The sequence below is a fragment of the Monodelphis domestica genome, chromosome 4, assembly GCF_027887165.1.
Source record: "Monodelphis domestica isolate mMonDom1 chromosome 4, mMonDom1.pri, whole genome shotgun sequence".
In the NCBI taxonomy this organism is placed as follows: domain Eukaryota; kingdom Metazoa; phylum Chordata; class Mammalia; order Didelphimorphia; family Didelphidae; genus Monodelphis; species Monodelphis domestica.
The window spans coordinates 309,080,231-309,095,418 of record NC_077230.1 but is presented as its reverse complement, the minus strand read 5'-3'; the positions used below and the strand labels follow the sequence as shown (position 1 = coordinate 309,095,418).

The 15,188-nt window shown below is 35.3% G+C and overlaps 1 protein-coding gene and 1 long non-coding RNA gene across 10 annotated transcripts in view; one reads left to right on the top strand and one right to left on the bottom strand.

The window, feature by feature from the left end:
- NBEA (neurobeachin) overlaps positions 1–15,188 on the bottom strand; it is an 829,579-nt gene that overhangs the window by 235,507 nt on the left and 578,884 nt on the right. For all 9 annotated transcript variants that reach the window (XM_056794740.1, XM_056794741.1, XM_056794743.1 and 6 more), the window contains one exon: positions 13,084–13,227. In XM_056794740.1, coding sequence (XP_056650718.1) covers positions 13,084–13,227 — 144 coding nt within the window. The remainder of the gene's footprint in view (positions 1–13,083; positions 13,228–15,188) is intronic.
- The window catches only part of LOC103102398 (uncharacterized), a 34,185-nt gene that overhangs the window by 14,843 nt on the left and 4,154 nt on the right, over positions 1–15,188 (top strand). The window lies entirely within an intron of this gene.

Below are 15,188 nucleotides of genomic sequence, written 5' to 3'. Positions count from 1 at the left end.
TCTATTGTTATTGATCAGGAAATAGCTAAATCAGATCTTCTAAAGAATGGTCTGCTTAGGGTGGAATAGTTTTGAAATTCACACTAACTAGAATTCAATTTGCAATAATCCAAGAGTGAGATGATAAGGTGATAGGGTGTTAGCAGTGGCAGAGGAGAGAAAGGCTTATATACCAGAGATTTTGTGATGCTAGAAACAGGACATGACAACTGAATAGATATGGGGAATGGTAAGAGAATGATAAGGATTACACCTATCATTGAGGAAGAAGAGAAGAGGGCCCAGGAGAGAGATCTGAGAGACAACAATGGTAAACAGATTAGCAACCTGGATGAAAATCAAGCAAAGGAGATTGAGATAGAGTAGTCAGACAGGCAAGAGGAAAATCAGGAGAGAATAGTATAATCATGTGAAAAATTTTTGAGGTAGGGGAATGTAGGGGTATGTGTATGTGTAGGTATGAGGAAAGTAGCTAGAAGAAAGAGAGAACCTGAAATTTCATGGGGGATAGCATTACGAAGAGGGAAATCTGCTGGAGAAGGCATGATAGAATGGAATCACTAGTATATAGACAGAACATTAGCCTTGGCAGGAGAAGAGCTACCTGTTCATATGAAACAGGGATGAATGAGAAAGCAGCTGGGTGAAGTGAGATGAGGAGGGTAAAAGAGGAAGTTCTTGGTGAAGGGCCTCCCCCCCATCCCCCCCCCCCAACAGTGAAGTGAGATAAGGTCATTAGTTGAGAGGGTGTGGGGGATAAGAGCCATGGGAGATTTGAGGAAGCAAGAAAAGATTTGATTTAAAAGTCTTTGCTTGAAAATCTCTGAGGTTGAACCCATCTCCCCTTGAAGTAGCTCAATCAGCTTTTGGACAGCTCTAATTACTAGAATGTATTTTTGATACCAAGTCTATATTAGACTTTTTGCAACTTCCATGCTGGTTCTATATTAAAGTCTGATCCCTCCTCCATATGACAATCCTTCAAATACTACTGGAAGATAGCTAAACTTTCTCCACTCCTGTCCCTCACTTGCCAGGCTTAATTTTTCCATCCTATCTCATATATCTTGGATATTAACTTCCTATTTGTCATTTCTATTGTCACTCCAAAAAGATCATACTCATTTGCAGGAAAAGCAGAAACAAAAAGAGAACTGATCAGCTTTGCATCTGCTAGTGAACATCCTCTATTCTCAAAGCAAAGGTATCATTCTCTTCTATTGTCTTTTCTCTAAATGTAGCTAAAAACTCTTTTGGCTCTACCAAAAGGTGCTATTATATCAATCTTAACTCATTCTAAGCAGCAACATTTTAAACCCTGTTTTTACAGGATGATGCCATTTATCTTATAACCTTAACTTGCTTCCTAATTTGGACATTTTTAAAAAGTCTGTTAAGTCCACTGTGAATTCACATCAGTCTTCAGATAAATCCAATTTTCCCTCTTCATTAAATTATTTCCTTTTATGTCTTCAGAATTTCATTGTTGAATATCTCCCATCTTTCCTGGGTTGAATTTTCCTGACACTAATATGCTCTATGGAATTCTACATTTCTTTGCCTCTGAATCCTTTTAGATTAGCTTTCCCTAAATCTAAGCTAATAACCTTTTTTGGCTTAAAGTCATTTGGGTTAGATTGGTAAAACACCTGGAAAATGTTTTTATGAGCCCTTATACTCCATCTGTAGCCATCATTCTGACATTTATGTTTTATTGATACTACTTAGAGGTATGGATTGCTAATGAAAATGGAGGGGAATTATATGTAAGCATATTAAATAAAATGAGGATATATATTGTTAAATTGCTGAGAAACATTGTAAGTAGTAATATGTAAGAAATTTCAGCAAATGAGGTAATACATACTTATTAATTGTCTTCTATATGCCAGGAACTATGCTAAAATCAAGAAATATAAAGAAAAGTAAGAGTCCTTACTATAAAGGAACTAAAAATCTAATAGGAGAAACAACATTTTTTATGACTATTTACAAAGAAACTATATAAACTGAGTATAATCAACAGAGGCAAATTACAATGAAGAGAAATTTAAAAATATTCCATGCATAAGATTTTCCATTTTAGTTGGGATTTGAAGGAATCCAGGAAACAGAGATGAGGAGGGAGAGAATTCCATGCATGGAATAGACAGTGAGAATGATGAAAATTGGAATATAGAGTGCATGAGGAACGGAAAAGAGGCTGGTATCACTGGAGTACATGCAGAGCTCCTGGGGATATAAGATGAAAGAAGACTATAAAAGTAGAAGGGAGTCAGGTTATGAAGGGCTTTGAATACCAAAGAGAATTTTATTTTTGATCCTGGTTGTAATAGGGAGCCACTGGAGTTTACTGAGTAATGGATGACATGGAAAGACCTGATCACTGACATCTGAAGAGAGCATTAAATGGAATAGGGAAAAACTTGTGGTAGGGAGATCAATCTGGAGTCTATTGTTATGAGTCACGAGGTGATGATAAGCTTGCACCAGGGTGGTAGGAAGTTAAGGAGAAAAAGGGAGATGTTCTGAAGGTAGCTAATTGTTACCTTCTAATGTGCTAAAGCACATTGGGTAGAGTCTCTACAAAAGTTGAGAAGAGAATGAAGATGAAGAAGAGATTATAGATGAACTTGAAACAGAATGTGATGGCATGGCTTACGTTCTGAATTGCAATGGTGGAGAAAATATTTGTCATATGATGAGATACTAAATTCAATAAAGTACTTAAATGTAATTATAATGTTAAGTGATAATAGGAAAAAGGATTATCATCATCATAATAATGTTAAATGACACATGATTTATGTAAGCAACTTAGTTACAGTTCAAGAGCCTATGAAAACTGTAGTCTGAATTTTGATATAGAGATTTCAAATGAACTGCAATTCTATATCACTTCTCATTATTGCCAGATCTGCCAAGGGAGAAAAAATATTCTAATGCAAATGAACTGTATGTCATGTGTGGGACACAGAATCTTTCCATTAGTTGAAGAGTATTTCTAACTTCACATAGTAAATTAATCAATTGTAAATTTCAGTTATACTTTATCTTCCATGAAATAAACAAACTATACTCCCATAGCCAAGCCTGAATCAAAAGTAAATTATGGTAATTTCAGTTTGAAATCACCTCTAAAATTTTTGTGTATTAATTTCATATTTTAAGAAAAGGATGTGGTTAGCAAATTTAAATTTTTAGATGGATAAGGAAATCATAAATGTAATTGTGCTTCAGTGACTTCATTAAAATTTTGAAAAGTCAACAAAAATAAGAATGTGGCATTATGAATATTAAAACTATTTGTTTGGCATATCTTTGGCATTCTATATCTTTGGCATGCTATAGCAGTAATTAGCAATCATTTATGACTTGCCTTTTGAATAAATATCTTGGAAAGGAAAGGAGCTAAAACTGAAATAGATAATAAGAAATTTAAAAAGCAATTCTGTAACTATGTGGAATAGATATTTTTATTATAATCTGAAAACTCAAGAAAAAAGAAAGATGTAGGAGGAGTAGCATTTTCATCATGATTATATTTAAAAACTGATACCAGTTTTTCAACTTATTGAAACAAACTTATTTATTTTGAGTTATTCATTTGGCCTATTTGTATATCAAATGAAAATGAACAATTTTCAGAGTAAAATTTTTTGCACTTATAAGACTATATAAATGTTCCTTATGTGAACCGTAATAAATTCTCAGACCCTACTTCATAAGATTTGGTTAAGACCATTCCCCATTTTAAACAATGAAGGAACTTAGATCAGGAATGTGAGATCTCTACTCCACCCCTACTTAAGCTTGCTTTAGGGGAAGAAACTCCTTGCTGAACAATGAAAAATACTTAAACCCATACTTATAGTAAGACAAAAGTTCTTAAGCTGTGCCTATTTTTAGATCTAATACAAAAGGGTGCTAAATACCTATAAAGGTCAGGCAACTTGTGAATTTGCAAGGAGCAAAGAGGTGAGAACTTACTCAGAGGTTTTCTGGTGTGAACTTAATAAAAAATTTAAGCGTTCTTAGGTGTGAATTAAGAATGGTCTGTCCTTTGGAAAACGTCTACTGTGATTGGTAGATGTGAGAACTTAGGGAGGTGACATAGGAGAAAATTCCCTTTATAAGGAGACGAAAAGCTCTCTCTCGGGACAGTCTCAGGGAGGCTGGCTCAGAGGAACTCTCTCTGGAGATTGCAGCTGGCCAAAGCTGAGAATCCTTGCTTGGACAAATCTGGTGGTGAGTAGATAAAAGGCTGACTGATTTCTCTCTTAAGGCTTGGGCCTGGGCTGGCCTGGACTGGCTTGGGCCAGCCTATCTTTTTCTCATTATTTCCTTTTTCTCTCTCTCTCCCTTTCTTTAATTCCTCATTTGTATGAATTAAAATCTCTATAAAACTCAGCTGACTTGGGTATATTTAATAATTGGGAATTTTTCCCTGGTGACCACCTTATATTTGATTTAAAACAAGACACTGGCTTGAAACCATATTTTCTGTGGTCAATTTTAACAACCACTCTTATATCTGCCACAATTTATGTCTTCTACTATTTAATTATTACACTTATAAGCAAAAGAAAATTCTTGACTTCCAGGTTAAGATGGCCCCAGAGTAGATGCAAGGCTCTTCCTCTCCTTTCAACCGAATGCTATAGAGGGCCTCAAAAGGACAAAACCCTCAAAACAGATGAACAAAGAGGCTCTACTATAGGATGTAGCCTTGAAAGTAGGTAGGATTTGGGGATTTTCATGCTATAAGGGGATAAAATAACTCCCACCAAAATGCAAGTTGATTACCCCTTCCCCATCCCACCTAATATGCCAGAGTTAGACCCAGCACTCCAGAGTCAGAACGAGTATGAGGAAATCTCTAGGTTCTCAGGAGCTGGCTGAGAACACCACAGATTTACCCCAGAGAGCAATGAGACTTGGGACAGCAGGAGGCTGAGGAATGTAGACGTTGGGTGTAGATAGGGCAGAGAGGGGTTCACACAGCAGACACTAGAGACTCAAAAATAGCCTCAGGGCAAAAACCTCTCAGGAGCTCCATACATAGAGAGACTGTCCTCCTCACTCAGACCTCTGGCTGGGAAGAGAAGTAAAAAGCAACGGCCAACTCCCAAGAAACACAATCTATTACCACCAAAAAGAACAAAATAAAGGCATTGACTCTGGATAATTTTTGTGAAGAAAAAACTAGAATACAAAGGAGACAGCAGAGGACAACAAACAAGTAAACACAACCAAACCTTCCCCCCAAAATGGAAATTGATCACAAGCTCTTGAAGAGCTCGGATTTGAGATGATGAACCAAATTAGAAAAATAGAAGAAACTTGGCAAGAAAAGTTGGAAATAGTTCAAAAAAGAAAACAACAGTTTAAAAGATAGAAACTTCCACTTAGAAAAAGGAGCTCAGAAATAAAATGAAATGATAAGCAAATTGGAGACTATAATCAAATAGCTGGAAGCCATGAAAAGCAGGATAGACCAAACTAAAAAGGAAAATCAAAAGATCACAGCTGAAAACCAGTCCTTAAAGACTAGAATTGGGCAACTAGAAGCTAATGATCTCACAAGACAGCAAGAATTAATAAAGCAAAGTCAAGAGAATGACAAAATAGAAGGAAACATGAAATATCTCACTGAGATGATTGACCAGGAAAACAGAACTAGAAGAGACAATTTAAGAATCATTGGTCTACCTGAAAACCTAGAAATAAACAGAAACCTTGACATCATACTACAATATATTATCCAAGAAAACTTCCATGAATATTCTTCAACAAGAAGGTAAAATCGATATTGAAAGACTACATAGATCACCCTCTACACTAAATCCTCAAAAGACAACCACCAGAAATACAATTGCCAAATTCAAGAGCTTCCAAGCTAAGGAGAAAATATAAGAAGCCAGAAAGAGACAATTCTGGTGTTAAGGAGCAACAATCAGAATTACACATGATCTGGCAGCCTCAACACTAAAGGACAAGCATCATCTATAATGGGAATAAATTAGAAGTCTTCCCAATAAGATCAGGAGTGAAACAAGGATTCCCATTTTCACCTCTATTATTTAACATTGTACTAGAAACACTAGCAGTAGCAATTAGAGAAGAAAAAGAAATTGAAGGCATTAAAATAGGCAACGAGGAGACCCAGCTATCATTCTTTGCAGATGATATAATGGTCTACTTAAAGAATTCTAGAGAATCAACTAAAAAGCTAATGGAAATAATCAACAACTTTAGCAAATTTTCAGGATACAAAATAAACCCTCATAAATCATCAACATTTCTATATATTTCCAATACATCCTGGAAGAAAGAGTTAGAAACAGAAATCCCATTTAAAATCAACCTAGACAATTTAAAATACTTAAGAATCTATTTGCCAAGACAAACAAATTATATGAACACAACTATAAAACACTTCCCATACAATTAACACTAGACCTAAATAATTGGAAAAACATTAATTGCTTTTGGATAGGATGAGCTAACAGAATAAAAAATGACAATCCTACCCAAATTAATTTCCTTATTCAGTGCCATAACTATCAAAACACCACGAAACTTTACTGAATTAGAAGAAAACTATAACAAAGTTCATTTGGAAGAACAAAAGATCAAGAATATCAAGGGAAATAATGAAAAAAAAAGTGAAGGAGGGGGGCCTAGCAGTACCAGATCTTAAACTGTACTATAAAGCAGTGGTTCTCAAAACAATTTGGTAATGGTTAAGAGACAGAAGGGACGATCAGTGGAATAGACATGGGGTAAATAACCTCAGCAAGACAGTGTATGATAAACCCAAAGATCATAGCAGTTGGGACAAAAATCCACTGTTTGACAAAAACTGCTGGGAAAATTGGAAAACAGTATGGGAGAAATTAGGGTTTAGATCAACATCTCACACCCTACACCAAGATAAATTCAGAATGGGTGAATGACTTGAACATAAAGAAGGAAACTATAAATAAATTGGTGAACACAGAACAGTATACTTGTCAGATCTTTGGGAAAAGAGAGATTTGAAGACCAAGCAAGAGTTGGAAAAAATTACAAATATAAAAGAAATAATTTTGATTACATTAAATTTAAAAAGTTTTTTTTCAAACAAAACCAATGCAACCAAATTTAGAAGGGAAGCAACAAATTTAGAAAAAATCCTTATAACAAAAACCTCTGACAAAGGTCTAATTACTCAAATATTTAAGGAGCTAAATCAATTGTACAAAAAAATCAAGTCATTCTCCAATTGATAAATGGGCAAGGGACATGAATAGGCAATATTCAGATAAAGAAATCAAAACTATCAATAAGCACATGAAAAAGTGTTTTAAATATCTAATAATTAGAGAAATGTACATCAAAACAACTTTGAGGTACCACCTCACACCGAGAAGATTGGCCAATATGACAGCAAAGGAAAATAATAAATGTTGGAGGGGATGTGGCAAAATTGGGACATTGATGCATTGGTGGTGGAGTTGTGAATTGATCCAACCATTCTGGATAGTAATTTGGAACTATGCCCAAAGGGTGCTAAAAGCCGGCCTGCCCTTTGATCCTGCTATACCACTGCCAGGTGGTATACCTCAAAGAGATTATAAGTACAAAGACTCAGACAAGAATATTTATAGCTGTGTTCTTTGTGGTGGCAAAAAAAAATTGGAAAATGAGTGGATGCCCTTCAATTGGGGAATGGCTGAACAAATTGTGGTATCTGTTGGTGATGGAATACTATTGTGTTGAAAGGAATAATGAACTGGAGGAATTCCATGTGAAGTGGAACAACCTCAAGGAATTGATCCAGAGTGAAAGGAGCAGAACCAGGAGAACATTATACACAGAGACTGATACACTGTTTTACAATGGAATGTAATGGACTACTCTATTAGTAGCAATGCAATGAACCAGGACAATTCTGAAGGACTTATGAGAAAGAACACTATCCACATTCAGAGAAGGAATTGTGCGAGTAGAATCACAGAAGAAAAACAACTGCTTGATCACATGGTTCGATGGAGACATTATTGGGGATGTAGACTCAGAAAGATCACCCTAGTGCAAATATCAATAATCTGGAAGTAGGTCTTGATCAATGACACATGTAAAACCCAGTGGAATGGCATGTTGGCTATGGGAGGGGTTGGGATGAGAGGAGGGAAAGAACATGAATCATATAATCATGGGAAAAATTCTAAATTAAATAAAAATTTCCAAATTTAAAAAAGAAAAAATTCTTTATTTAAATTGCATCTAAATATTCTAAAATAATCCATCAACAGGCATGAGATGAAAATAACAGAGTAGCTTATAAACCAACATACTATTATGTATCTATTTATCCAGAGAGATGACAATTGTTAAAATTATTAGGAAGAACCAGAATTGAGGATTAATCTAATTTCTTATGTTACTGATGTACAAAGTATTATTTTTCAGTACAAATATTACATCCTATTGTATTCCTTATGTCCTCTACATATTGTGATCCTGAATTTTTTATTGAATATTTTATATATATTTTAATGAATAATCTTCTAACTTCTTGACCTCAATAGTCTCTATAACCCTTTAATTTCTATATCAACAACAATTAAAAGGATCTTGGAAATAAGGGGAAAGGAGAAAATTTTATTCTTACAACAGTGGTTTTTAAGTCAATAATAACCATTATTAAAGATACTGCATTTTTAAATATTTAATCTGTCATTCTGAATTATTTCATTTTAAAAACCATAAATCTCTAAAAATTTACATTTAGAAGTATATATTAATAATAATAATATTTATTAAAGAAAAATCTTTAAAAGTAGTACAAAATTAGAAACCAAGAAATACTAAGCTGATAATTTACACCCCACTCTGAGTCTCAGAAATTGTAAACAATATCTCAACTTTCTATTTCCAGTTTCTTGAATGAAAATAATTTTATTTCTCTCACTGGACCATTTTAAAAGATGTGAAATTCTGACAATCTCATAGTCAAATAACCCCTTTCTTAATAATACAAAGCCTCAAAGTAAATATTTACAGGGGTTATTTGACTATGGAATTGTCAAAATAGCAAATTTATTAGATTATGAAACTCAACGAATGCAGAAACTAAATCAGACCTAATATTTTATTTTATCTGACCCCTAACATAGTTCTAAGGATCATTATAGTCATTTAAGAAATGTTTATTGAATTTTGTTGTTATATTTTTTCTCTAAATGCTGGTGAGTACGCATATTTCATCAGTATACTCTGACCCTCTTACTGGAGGGCACAGCCCTGAACTCCAAGGCCTTCCTTTTAGGAGGGTGTTCAGTATAGTTTTTTCCTCTTCTCAGTTAGATTGCTTTTGGATTTATTTGGGCTTTTCTATTCAGCCCTCCCCCCAACCCCCAACCCCCCCAATCCTGCCAAAGATAACTTCTCCCTTCTACTTACCTAGCAACAGTATTTTACCAATTTCCCCCCCAAGCATACCCTGTTTCTTTGGGTATTCTCAATTAACAATGCAACTTGGTATTACTGTTCAGCTTTTTATCTTTCAAGCACACTGTAAATTTAGAATGAAGTTATATTACATAATTCCATGTATTCCATGGAAACATGATACCAAATGAAGCTTCCTTAGGAAGACTGGTCTAATTTGTACATTAATGCACATTTGGTACTACAGATAAAGTACTATTATATAACCTCAAAACAAATGTCCAAATGATTTTATTCTTCTACAATTTTACTGTAAAGAATATTTCTCCAAAGCTGGCTCTAAGAATTGTATACCAGCCAAATTTTGTAATTGGCTACTTGAGGCAGAATGGTACACTATGAAGAATGTAGAAAAAGCCAGTCTTAGAGCCAATAAACTACAAATGAAATTCTGGCCCTAATATGTAAATCTCTTGGAAGCTTAGTTTCCTCCTTATGGGGATAATAATATGTATGCTAACTGCATCACATGGTTACTGGGAAGGAACTTTGTATATTATAAAGTACTACAGAAATGTCTAGAAAAATAAAGAAAAAAGTGTAAAATAATTGAATATAAGGACCTATTTGGGTAAAGGCAATATCTTTTCCATATGAAGCTATTTTATTAATTTACCAAAGTTCTTTGAAAAATAGAGAGAAATGATAAAGTGGACTGAGCAAGAAGTGATATTTAATTTAACTTTCAAGGTGATCCTGAAAACATTTCACATCATAAAGAACTCTTTTAATATAATTACTATGATACCAATAAGATAGTAGAGACACTTTCTAGCATGCATAATTGTTAACACTGGAAAGCTTTTGAAACTGGTGCAAACCTTAGACATGTTGAGTTTGATGTTCCTGGATGATATCTATGTGATAGTCATGATGTCATTAAACAAGCAGGACTAGTGTTTAGGGAAGAGTTAAAGGCTAAATATACAGAATTATTAGATGTCATCTATAGAGAAATAAGCTCACGGAAACAGATGAGGTTACCAAGAGAAAGAGTATCTAGAGAAAAGATCAAAGAGTTTTTGGGGTTCTTCTGGATTAGGAGGAAACAAGCAGAGAATGAACCAATATTTAGCCATTTTATACAGTAAAATGCTAGGCTAATAAAGAAAATCCATAAGTTCTCAGAACTACATGAATAGGCAGTAGGTGGTAGATGGCCTTTCTCCTATTAGAAAAAAATAATTCTGCTTACAAAATGGGCTTTGATTTTATTTTATATTTTGTGATGATTTAAGAGAGGGATCTTGGAGTAACTGTAGACTTTTTCCATTAAGAAATCAATCAGTGTAATTTAATATCCAAGAGGGCAAAAACCAAAACAAAACAACCTCCCCCCTCCTACACACAAAACCGGGCGGCATTAACTAGGATTTAAGAGATAAACAAAAACCCCATAATCTTAGCCTGCACAAAATTAAAGCAAATATAAACCTAAAGTTCTTTGCACAATTCTGGTTATCACTCAAGAAAGACATGCCAAGACTTAAGTTCAAAAATCTATGTATTATCAAACCTCTCAAAAGTCATGTATGTGCATTGTTGTATGTTTCAGCTGTTAAGCTAATACTAAATATGGTATTCATGACTCAAGTTCAGGAATATATTCTTTTTTTCCTTGATCATGTTACAAATCTTCTATTGTGTCCTTTTCAAATGATAACAATGATGTGATGATAAATTGTTTGTTATATATCTGACATTTAGTTATATCTTATCCATTAAATAACAAGTCACAAAGCAACACTCTTCTCTGTCACCACCCTTCATTCCTAAGATAATTTAAAATAATTTTTCTTCATTTTCCATTAGAACACTTTTCCCTACAGAAACAATGCCAGTAAAGCTTACAGTATACTCTATTCAATTTAAAAAATACTCACTGAGTCCCAACTGTGCAAGAAGCTGAGAAAAGACCAAGATATTGTATCATCCTTCCTGGCACTGTGTCTATTAACTGCCACACATCAATACTCCTAAAAGTACTGAGTATCCCACTAAATGCTTTAAACATATAAAACACTTAATTAGTGGATGAAGGAAAATAAATTCTGAGTTTCAACTCAGATTTCCAGAAACAAAAGTCCTCTATGCTATAGCAGTATTTTGGCCTCCTCTGGTTAACACGGGTAAAGGATTCCTCCAGTTCAACAAGCATTTATTGAATACTTTTTATATGCAAAACACTGTGATTAGTGCTAGGGATATGAACATAAAAATGAAAACCATTTTCCTCCTCAGCTAGGGATAGGGAAATTCAAAGGAGGGATGAAGCTAGTAAGAGGTTAGAAATAAAAGACTGGGGCAGGGATGGGTAGGACCTCTTCCAGGCAGGAAATTTAAGGGCTACAGTCTCCATTCTAGAAAGGTTCTCTATTAATTCTTTCTATAGTTATCACACTTTACTTCTAGTTAGGGTTTTGCCACTCCCAGGTTTACTATAGAATAGTTTAAGAAAAATTTAACCATTTGTTGTAGAATTGATACTAAGTGTTGGTTTCATACAGAAGAGCAGTTAAGGGCTGAGCAAGTAGGGTTAAGTGACTTGCCTAGGGTCACACAGTTAGGATGTAGATTAATGATTTTTGTGTTAGCCTCCTTTAGCAAAGAACCCTTCTCAGAATCAAGTTTTAAATGCATAAATATCATAAAAGTAGCATTACAAAGAAATTAATTATATTGAGATAGAATAACTGAAATATTAAGGTAAAGCATTCCTGATGTAGAATAAAACACAAATTTGATATTTGGATATAATTTCTGCCTTTGAGGAAACCATAAAACTCTTTTTGTGATTTTTCAGTTTTAACTTGCTAGAAGCTACAGAAAAGTAAAGGTCAAAAATGTCTCCCTTAAATTCTCATTTTGGCCTTAGACCTACTTGGGAAAGAAGGTCTAAGAGTACACATAGGGGGACCTAAAAATAGATCCAAGGGCTTGAAAGAAGGGATAAGATGGGGACTGATGGTTGGAAGATGTATGATGAAATGGAACAAGGCTAGAAGCAATGCTAGTGAGACCTAGAACCAGCAATGCAACTTGGAGGAGCAGCAGGGGTGGACCTGGGCAGAGAGAGGGAGCAATAGCTACACACTTCATGCTAATGTGTCCTGTCACCACAGACTCTGCCCTGGAAAAGCTAGTGCACGTCTTGGGTAGCAAGAAGAATGGACAGTAATTAAAGAGAAAGGCAAAGAGGAAGGAATGGAATAAAAACTCCTGTGGCTGGAAAGAGCATTGTGTCAGAGGCAGTAATTACTATATAGAGAGCGTATATAAGATAGGGATTTGTATAAAAATATGCATAGTTTGCAATATGATTTTTCTATGACCAGGGTAGAACTTGTTATATAAGATGGTAGACCTCCTCTAATGCCAGGAATATAATGTACTAAGTCACGGGCATACATTTTTCATGACCACGATAAAAATTGGAAATGCAATATGTAGTTGTGGCACAGCTTTCCCACATCCACATCTGTATGTATGCATGTATGTAGATGGATAACTCCATAGACAGACTCAGAGACACACAAAGCCAAACAGCCTTATCCTTTACATGTCTGACAAAGATCAAGACATTACCTGCAAGGTTGTCGATTTCCTTTTCCTGAAGTAAACTGACTGCATCATCATCTCCTTCTAGCATGAGCTCAGTTTCTGCATTCTGGTTCACCACAGCTTGACTTCTGAATGTTTTCTTTGACTTCAGTACATCTTCTTCAGTGCCTGAGAGCAATAAAATATTTTTATTTAGGTCATTCAGTTTCAGATTTTTAAAAAGTGAATACATGTTTGTAAGTTGTTTCCATACCAAAGGCAAATGTTATAAATTGCCATTCATTACTTTTGAATGAATTGCTAAAATGTCAGTTATTTCAGGTGGTCACAATTTATGTCTATTTTTTAATCTATAATTAGAGGCAGGGTGTTTAAGTGGGTCAAGTGCTGAGTCTACATTTAAGAAGAACCAGGTTCAAATCCTACATCTGATATTTACTAGCTGTCTGATCTCAGAGCATGTTATTTAACATCTATATTCCTCAGGTAAATTCCCTAGAACTTTTCTGCTAAGTTACAGACATCTGCATTAGTGGAGGAGTTCCAACTGGAATTCTATAGCAAGGAAATAATAAATCCCTCATGTATATTTCATTTACATTAGTTATATATGTGTGAATACATGCATCTATCTCATATAAACTAGCTGTGACACTGGGCAAGTCACTTAACCTTTCATTACCCCAATGTATAAATTGAAGAACAAGTGCCATCTTCATTGAGGAAGTTTCTCATGCATGTAGGTCTAGATAGAAGTATAGTCTACAACAATAAAATCATAGGTCTGATTTACATTTACCTATCTGTCTTGTCTGTCTTTCTTTCTATCTATCTCTAACATGACTCTACTTAACTCTAACCTACTATGATAGTTCTTGAAGACTGTATTAATAAACATGAACTTTTATAGATCCCATGCCACGATGGAAAGGCTTCAATATGGTCTGAGCATCTGAGAACATGTTAACCAAAGTCTGATAAGGTTTATTATTAGAAGACTGTCTACCAATTTTGAAATATGCCCAAAGGAGTATAAAACTGTGTATACCTTTATGACCTAGTAATATCACTACTGGATCTATATACTGTAAAAAACGGAGACTTGAATCCAGGACTTCAATCCCCAGGAGTCCTTGCTCACTTCCCAGAATGCCTTGTAACCTTGCCTGGGCCGAGATCGAGATGGGGTATTTAACCTGATTGGAAAGGCTTTTGGCTTTTTTTTCTTTCCTGTTTCTGCTTGCAAGCAGACAGGGCTCTTTTCATAATGTAGGTTAGGTTGTCTAGGCCTGAGGCCTAGCCATGTGTTTTCTCATTCTGTATTTTCTTTAATCCTTAACCTTTAATAAACCTCTAAAAATATAATACTCCTTGCAGAGAGAAACTAATTTCTATCTGCCTCAGTTTCCCCCCTAAATTTTTAATCTTTACAGTTTGGTGTACCATGTCGGGAAAACGAAATACTCTCAATCTTCTGATTCTTTTCTTTACTGATCTTCAGTTCAGCCTTTAATAGCTACTGCCTAGGAATTTTTTTTAAGTCACGTTTCTCTGGTCAAGATTTTTTTTACCCTCGCAAAGCTGCTGCTCGTTCCAGCCATTAGATAGCTCACCCCACCCAGCTCGGCCACTTCTCCCTGCCTGCCTGCAGCCATCTGCTCCAGACCGGTTTGCTGTTTTGACCCAGATTGCAGCTCACCTGCCCACCCCGGCTGCCCGCTCCGGCTGATGGTCCTGTTGCTTGTCTGCATTCCTGTCCTGGCGCTGCTCACCCTGGTGTTCTCTCTGGCTTACCAGGCCCACCTGATTCAAATTAGATTGCAATCACCTGGTGACTTGCCTGCCCAACAAATTCTAGTCTTGTAGCAGATCACTCATTGCTCAGGACTCATTTCTACTAGCTGGTAACAAACGGGGGTATTAGCTCCACATGGGAGGATTGGGCTCCATGTGGGCGGATCAGAGCTTAGGAGGGAGAGAGACAAGAGGGAAAGAAGAAAGGTTTTTTTTTTTTTCCAAGCAGGAACTTAAAAGCATGGCTATTTTACAAGAATATCTTTTAATTGCATTGATCCTTTTATTGACTTCACCTGCGTGTCAGGGAAAATATTCAGCTCTGTACAACCTTT